Source organism: Hippocampus guttulatus, chromosome 14, assembly GCF_054856545.1.
Source record: "Hippocampus guttulatus isolate MCC_2025c chromosome 14, RoL_Hgut_1.0, whole genome shotgun sequence".
NCBI lineage: Eukaryota > Metazoa > Chordata > Actinopteri > Syngnathiformes > Syngnathidae > Hippocampus > Hippocampus guttulatus.
In genome coordinates, this window is record NC_141274.1 from 4,239,251 (window position 1) to 4,247,366 (window position 8,116).

General features: G+C 44.4%; 1 protein-coding gene across 3 annotated transcripts; it reads right to left on the reverse strand.

The window, feature by feature from the left end:
• Positions 1-1,016: 1,016 nt before the first annotated feature.
• fam131aa (family with sequence similarity 131 member Aa) lies at positions 1,017-6,798 on the reverse strand. Of its 3 annotated transcripts, none has more exons than XM_086130145.1 (5): positions 6,535-6,798; positions 4,909-5,020; positions 4,631-4,807; positions 1,789-1,941; positions 1,017-1,655 (listed from the first exon to the last, which is right to left on the reverse strand). In XM_086130145.1, the coding sequence occupies exons 2-5, from the start codon at positions 4,997-4,999 to the stop codon at positions 1,324-1,326; spliced, it is 753 nt and encodes a 250-aa protein (XP_085986271.1). In that variant the 5' UTR covers positions 5,000-5,020; positions 6,535-6,798; the 3' UTR covers positions 1,017-1,323. The 3 variants fall into 3 exon arrangements, with proteins under 3 accessions (XP_085986271.1, XP_085986272.1, XP_085986270.1); XM_086130146.1 differs by lacking the exon at positions 6,535-6,798 and adding an exon at positions 6,184-6,497; XM_086130144.1 differs by lacking the exon at positions 6,535-6,798 and adding an exon at positions 5,108-6,095.
• Positions 6,799-8,116: the final 1,318 nt, after the last annotated feature.

Genomic DNA, 8,116 nt, shown 5'->3' on the forward strand with positions numbered 1-8,116 from the left:
CATTTTCCTCATGTACTTGTGCGTCGCTATATCAAAACAAAGGAAAGACATATTTTGGTTATTTATAGCAGAGTATGGTATAATTTTAATGGTCTGGCCCACTTGACATCGACCGAGGCCGTATGCGGCCCACAATATGAAATGAGTTTGACACCCCTGCCTTAACCCTTTCCGATCACCAATAATGATAACCTGTAACCTGATAACATGATAAACTGTCCACTGTAGTGACCGCTGACCCTGAAAGGGTTAAAACTCACACAGTAGCGCCCATCAAAGTTAGAGACGAAAACTAATTTCATGAATCGACAGGAAATTTTGCGTGCTTGTCGAGCAGAACAGGGTGCATTCCCCATATTGCATCAGGAAGTTGGCCGTTTTGCTTTGAACGCTTCAGTGACATTTTGCATTTTGTTGCATGCAACAACGCCTTCAATTCACACATTTTGGGGTCACTTTGACAATTCTCACAAATGTGGAAAAAGTTGCCCTCAACACCAGTTTACCCAGTCACAAAATTTGGTGGGCATGTCTATCATCACTGGACACACCAAAAGGTATCAAGGACCGACGCCTTGATTCCAACAAGTCAGTATTTTAGTTCAAAGCAGCTATTTTTGGATCAATTTGACCATTTATGCTTGTCTGAAAATGTTTTCCCTCACACTAGTTTCACTAAATTAAGTCATGTCTATCATAAGAGGATGCACACCAAAAAAAACTCAATGGCGGACCACTGATGCGCATTTGGAGATTTAGCCACTTACACGAGTTTCACCGACTAACTTGACCCCAACCCGCCTGAAAAAGTGACAAGGACCCCTGCCCAGAATTGAACAGGAAATTGGCCCTTTATGTTCATTTGAAAAAATTAGCCACTTAACACTAATTTGTCTAATCGACAAGAAGATGAGGACCCCTTCCTTAAATTGAGAACCACGTTTGCCAGGTTGGTTGGAAGCTGCCTGGGAAAAAACAAACAAACAAACAAAAAAAAAAACGACAAGACTCGTGCGCTCCCTCCAGAAAAAGCCACCTTATATTTTGACGTGTGCAAGGACATTCAAGTATCAACATCCACATAACACAGCATGAACCTCCATAAAATACAACACTACAAAATATTCCATAGAAAAAACAACGCCAGAGCAACACTTGACACCAAAAACTGTACAAAACTGACAGCGTTGACGTTCCGCTCGCAATTCATCGGTTGGCGCCTCTCGGCCTGAAAAAAGACTTTGAGAGAAGAACAAGGAGAAGGACACAAGCCAAAGCGGAACAGATGACGTCATATCCACCATCAACGACATGGACGACACATCACATCAAATACTCTTTCTCTTCCATCTTGTCTCCTCCTTGGTCCTGGTTGTCTTGGTCATCCTCGTCCAGGGACGCCACCCCCGAGGAGGAGGCCCGGTCCAACGGGAAGAGGCCGGAGCTCCACGCCCTAGCTTCGTGGAACACCTCATCCTCTTCCTCCTCTTCCTCCTCTCCGGGAGATTCAGAGTGCGAGGTAGAGTAGCAAGAATCGAAACGACCGGGCCTCCACTCGGGTTTGTGGTGGACGCACACTTCGCCGCCGCCGCACCCCTCAGAAATCCCTTCGGACCGGACCGGCGCTGCGCAGGTAGGATCGGATGTGGTGGAGTCTAAGGGAGGAGGAAAGAGTCAGAAAACCTACGTGGACGGGCGGTTGGAAGAGATGGCAAGGTGGGATTTGATCAGTGACGGAGGCGGAATGACGGTAGATGAGGTGGAAAGGCTTTTGGGTTTTGGGGGTACCTGCTGCGCTGTGAGGTGGGAAGTCGGTGGGAGAGCCCGCTTTGGGGTCCTCGTCGTTGGAGTCTTCTTCCTCTTCTTCGTCCGCGTCGTCCTCGTCCACTGACGCCCACGCTCGCAGCTTGGCTTCGGCGATGGCAAACTGCTCGGCCACGCCTTGGGGCAAAGCCAACGGAGTCAAGTCGGTCCTCTATTGGAGCTTAGACCTACTGCGGGTCAAACCGACCCATTTCCAAGTATGAACTTGTTCAAATTTACGAGGTGTTCAGTTTAAAACTCCAGTAAGTGTTTGTTTTTTTTTAATCTATAAAAAGGTGCTTAACGCTGCTCGTGAAATTGACCTATTTAAAAACCAGGTTAATGTGATACATTTCACTGGAGAAAATATGTTAAGGAAACAAATCCTCACTGTCTGTAATGAGGGTCAAATTGACCCAATTTGAAGCAAGTCATATTGGCCCATATTGAAGTTGAAAAATCTAAATTGCTGCATAACCACAACTAAATCTTTAAAAAAAAATGGGGGAGTGGGGGGGTGTATTTGTTTGTTATTTATCTTAAGCAACACTTCGCCCCACTGCTATACAGTGGGTAAAATTGACGCGTTTTTAAGCTTAAAGCAAGTCATATTGACCCATATTTAAATTAAAAATCTAAAAATACATTTGGGGCGACCCGGTGGTCCAGTGGTTAGCGTGTCAACCTCACAGTGCAGCGATACCGGGTTTAATTCCAGCTCCGGCCTCCCTGTGTGGAGTTTGCATGTTCTCCCCGGGCCTGCGTAGGTTTTCTCCGGGTACTCCGGTTTCCTCCCACATTCCCAGAACATGCATGGCAGGCTGATTGAACACTCTAAAATTGCCCCGAGGTGCGAGTGTGAGCGTGGATGGTTTTTCGTCTCTGTGTGCCCTGCGATTGGCTGGCAACCGGTTCAGGGTGTCCCCCGCCTACTGCCCGAAGACGGCTGGGATCGGCTCCAGCACCCCCCGTGACCCTTGTGAGGATGAAGCGGATCGGAAAATGGATGGATGGATGGAAAAATACATTTGTATAAACTGTCACAAATTCCAAACAAATCACTGTACGGTTTTCTTTTTTTTTTTTTTTGGTTATTAAAAGAAGAAATCCTGAGGAGCCATATAATACGCTGTCAGACTGTGGGTCAAATTGACCCATTTTAAAGTTTCAAACAAGTCATATTGACCCATTTAAAGTTTAGTAATATAAACATACATATTTCTAAAATGTACAACAAAATCCCACAGACTCATTTTGATTCCCTAGCAGTGTTTACTGTCATCCTGCTGTTATACTACGGGTCGAATTGACCCAATTTAATGTTCTAGGAATAATATACAGTATTTTAAATGCACAACTACTGTTCTTTTATTGTTTTTATTATATGTACTTTCTTTAAACGTACGCAATACTATAATTAATTGATCAAATGGGACGTGCATGGTTGTTCGTCTCTGTGTGCCCTGCGATTGGCTGGCAACCAATTCGGGGTGTCCCCCGCCTACTGCCCGAAGGCAGCTGGGATAGGCTCCAGCACCCCCCGCGACCCTTGTGAGGATGAAGCGGATCGGAAAATGAATGAATGAATGAATGAATGAATAGAGTGGACAGTATTTTCTACTTTTGTGGGGGAGCGTGTTTATTTGAGAGTATTTTGCTCTTGTAAAAGAGGTGCCGTGGCTCAGTCACCGTTAAGGAAACACGGTCAAGTATTTTTTATTTTTTTTGGGATTGCAGATAAGCGCTGCCACTTTCCTCAAAGCGGCTAACGTCACGACCGAGGATGAGTCACGGCCAACCAACAACGACAATGACGGCGACGACAAGTGATTCTCGCCGAGGCAGCCGCTGCCACCAAGACCGGCCCCCGCTGCTCCCAGGAGACTTTGAGGGGGATTAGGCGCTTGACAGAAGGTCGGAGGTGCCAGATGGTGCCGCCGATAAACCCGAACAAGTCAAAGGATGCACGTGCCGCGGTGCAATCAAACACCGCCGACGGCTACTTTCACGCTCAAGGCATTGCAGCGGATTCAAAATATATTTGCTGCACCTTGAACTGCGTTAGCGTGTGATTACGACAACAACTACTGTGCAGAATATTGGTGGGAAATATGTCATATTTTGGTCATGACACAATAACAGAAATGTTACAGAATAAGATATTTGTTTAAAAATAAATGAAGAAATGGATTTGATTTTGGAGAAATTAGATGGATATTATCGTACGCATGACGCTAAATATTTTATTAGCATCAATGTCAATGTGGGTGATGCGACTGTTTTGTTTTTTATTTGTGGATGTGTTTTAGAAAATGGTGAGTGCATTGAAGTACAATGAAAAAAGATTTATAAAACACAAATACGCATGTACTGCTACTAAATGTGTTTTATGGATTGGATAGTCACACTAAAAATGTTGGGGGGAAGTAATTCAAATTATTGATTATTATAGGTGGCATACAACTTCATGTATGAGATAACCATTATTACAAGTTCAAAGATATGAAAATAATAGCTTATTCATTACAAATACAATTCAAATAGTGTATTCTAATTGGAATAGGAATAATGAATACATAAAATAGATAATACACAAATATTATCAATATTAGCTGTATTGCTATTAAAATTGTTGTTGGTTTTTTTTAATTTAATAGAGTTCATGTGACTGCCAGGAGAAGAAAAAAGTCTTTTTGCTAGTCGCAATAGTGCAAGGGCTCATCTCTAGACACTCGCACGAAACTACAAATATGCAAAATAGTCAAACGAGTGAAAGTATGTTTGCAGCGGGTGTGTGCGGGTGTGTGCGTGCGTGTGCGTGCAGTACCTGCAGCGAAGCGAGCCTCCTTCTCGACTTCGCTCAGGTGGCAGTAGGAGCTGAAGTGGGCCGCCTGGGGGCGGTCGACGGGTTTGGGCCAACCTTTCCACTCAATGAGGTGGGCAACCCGACCCTGGGCCAGTGAGGTGGGCTTGGTCACATGGTCCTTCACTGCCTGAGAGATCCCTGCATGTGTGTTTGGAACACAGTGTATTATCAATTCAGTATTTCTCCAAGCTGCTTGTTTGCCAAATATGATTCTGTGATGAAAATTTGTTTTTTTTTACCATTCAGGGACGATCTAGCTAGCGCCGCAAACTCATGGATGCCCACACTTTTCCGCGTGTCCGCCGGAGATTTTCCTGACTTTGGAATCATGTCACTCTCCTCGAATTTCACCTGCAAGTCACAACAGTGCATCATTATCACAAGTCAGACAAACAACAAAACAAAAACAATACAAAAACAAAACTTTCTGCTGTGGACCTCATCTTCGTCGAGCCACCTCCTTTCGCTACTCCTGGACCTCAGCCTCATAGCGCAGATGCGGCGTCTCTGTAAAACTAACAACTACGCGCCAACAACAACCGCTTGGTGTGTTTGAAAAGCTTTTGGCCCTGCCCTACATTTGCTTGTTAAGCCAGCCAAGTGGTTTCCCAAAGGTCAGAGTGCAAGGAGGTGAGGGGCAAGCATATGTTGTGTAGTAAGCAGCTCAGGCCCACCGCGCAGCTGCTAATGCCGATTAAAAGCGATAGTGCTACCTAACCCAACATGCACATCATGGATGCTGGGTGAACACCAGGGATAGGACCTGCTCATGTCAAATGACAAATTACACCGGGTGGTGAGTCCCAAACACTTGTAGGGAATCAATCTAAAATAACAACCACCCGCAGAATAAGTGAAATCCGCGATATAGAAGTACCCTACTTAAAGACTCCCTTTGGCATGTTTTGGATAGCTCTAACGGCACTTATTTTTCTTGAAGGTCTTGAAATAGACTTAAAATAATAAAAACACATTTATAAACATATTGAAAGATAGCACGAGCAATGAATAAGCCCCCAAAATGGTTACGGTTACACCTTTCTTACTATTGAGGAGAAGAGAGCATCGAAACACAAGTAGCACAACTCGCTGATTATTACAGGTGAGCACGCAGTGCGCTAGTTGACAGCTGCATGCTACGAGTGCTAATTGTGCCATTCTAAAATTCGACTATTCACATGTAGTACTTGACTAGCTGAACTAGTTGTTCGTAGATGTCAACAGTTTTGCCTCATGAGTAACATGTAGTTATCTTACTAATAGTGTAGCAATGTCATACAGTCGTGGAAACGTTCTACGAGAGCGCACTCGTCATTCGACGAGTGCACTTTAATTGGATATCGAGGAAGCAAATACTGTATACTATTTGAAAAGCACGAGAGGGTCACAAGTCCCATTATAATGCAGCGCAACCACGGTAATACATTTGAAAATTAATATTTCCCCTCCCCCCCTCCCCCAAAAACCCAACATTATTGTCGCAATGGGTATCATAATGGGGAGTGCGGGTATACCTAATAAAGTGTCCTAGAAATCACACGCGCGGCCGACCACGGCGGAGGACCAACAAGTGGGTTCGAGGTGAGCCGGCCTGAGCAGGCTCCTTGCGGGGGCGAGTCAGAGGCGGCTGCGGGAGGGGGCGGGGGGCTAGACGGCTCCTATGTTATGAAATGGTGCGTTCAAGTACCGCAGCACTGCACACGAGTGACAGTCACGGCCTGCAACGATGGAGTTTCGTCGCAAGGCAGGGGGATGCAGTAATGTCGCTTCTGCCCCCACACCCGCACACGCACACACACACACACACACGAACATGCACTCAGCTTCGGTCTGTGCCCTGCCGTCCATTCGTGCACTACGTATACCTGTAAATCACATCATCGCTCATCCTAATGCAGAGCAAGGCGTCCAACCCAAAGGCGATCAACAGATTCGGAGGAAGGGCAAAAGCGCGTCGGTCCACGCGCGTCACGCCATCGCGGCGAAGAGCATCTTCAGTCACTCCGGCGTCGGATGTCCACCACGGAAGGAGGAGGAGGAGGTGGACGAAGAGAATGACGAGGAGGCACCAAGGATCGCTCGGGTGGCCAAATGTCTCCCGATATGACGAGCGTCATCAAGGCGGTGTCACACCCGCCCCTCCGTACCCCATCTTTGTAGCCCCCTCCCCCCCAACATGCGGGCATTATTGATATTTATCTATATATGTATACATATTTTTTAATTTGCAGGCTCTGCTCGGTACATTCAACAGGAGGAAGACAACTAGGCGACATACAAGAAAACATAAAAACGCACGCGGTGGTGTCTTTCCCCATTGAAATGAATGGAAACGTAATAATCTGTTCCAGTGTCAAGACACTGAATTTGGTTTTTAACGGTTTTTTTTAAATCCCTCAAAATAAAAAACGCACACAACAGTATTGTACGTAAAACTATTGCACCCCCCCCCCCCCTCCCACCACCGAAAAAAGTTCTGTATCATCATGATGATGAATTTAACATTTGAACGTGACCAGGCCAGCAAGGTCTGGAGTTCTTTGGATGTCTTCTTCTAGGTTGTTTTGCAAAGTCGTGGATGAGTCGTCGTCAAACTCTGGGGTCGACCACTCCAAGTATTATTGCCACTGTTCCTGGTTTTCTCCATAAAGATTGGAGATGGCTTTTCTAATTTCTTCTTGAACTGCTTTGGATCGTGGCATGACGAGTTTATTTCTCAAGCTCTTGGAGCCTACTTCACTTTGTCTGGCAGATTATATTTATGTGATGTCTTGATTCAACAAATGTGGTGTCATGTTGCCTGTGAAATTGAACTCGGCGTTCAGAAAACTGTTGTTAGTCAAAGTTATTTCGTGATTTAACAAGGGGGAGGGAGAGGCAGTTATGGATTATTCTTTTTGTGCCTTAATAAATTAAATTGGCATTTCGAAACTGCATTTTGTATTTTCTTGGGTTGTCTCTGCGTGATATTAAAATTGGTTTGATGAACTGAAATCTTTGTGACAACTATGCAAACAACAGAAATCAGGAAGGTTATTTCACAGCACTGCAACTTGTGTTTTAACAATATAAATTTCACATAAGATAAAGGCGATGTCATAAGGTGATAAATTGCCATGTGTGATAAGGTCAGCATTATAACGTGATAAATTTGATATCGGGATAAAATAATTAGAACTTGGTACAAACATTTTTGAAAGTCCTTTGAGAATAAAGGTGGATATTACTCAAGGAAAAAAAAGTATGTTAATAAAGAACTTTTTCAAAGCATAGAACTTATAACACTAAAATCTAACTTTTCTCGAAAGTATTAAATGTTAATTCAATCTTCTCATTCTAACTACACAACTTATCTTGAAAGCATACAACTCTTGTCAAACTACAAACATCATCTTGTAAATTCCACAACCCCAAAGAGACCGTGACACGTGAAATTTCTTCAAGTCG

What these genes read in the sequence shown, in the direction of transcription:
- fam131aa (XM_086130144.1), bottom strand. Translation starts at nt 5,158, where the DNA reads ATGAGGCTGAGGTCCAGGAGTAGCGAAAGGAGGTGGCTCGACGAAGAT. An exon ending in GGTGGCTCGACGAAGATGAG is followed by an intron (nt 5,021 to 5,107) that starts GTCCACAGCAGA and finishes TGTGACTTGCAG; the next exon opens with GTGAAATTCGAGGAGAGTGA. An exon ending in GGAGGCTCGCTTCGCTGCAG is followed by an intron (nt 1,942 to 4,630) that starts GTACTGCACGCA and finishes CTTTGCCCCAAG; the next exon opens with GCGTGGCCGAGCAGTTTGCC.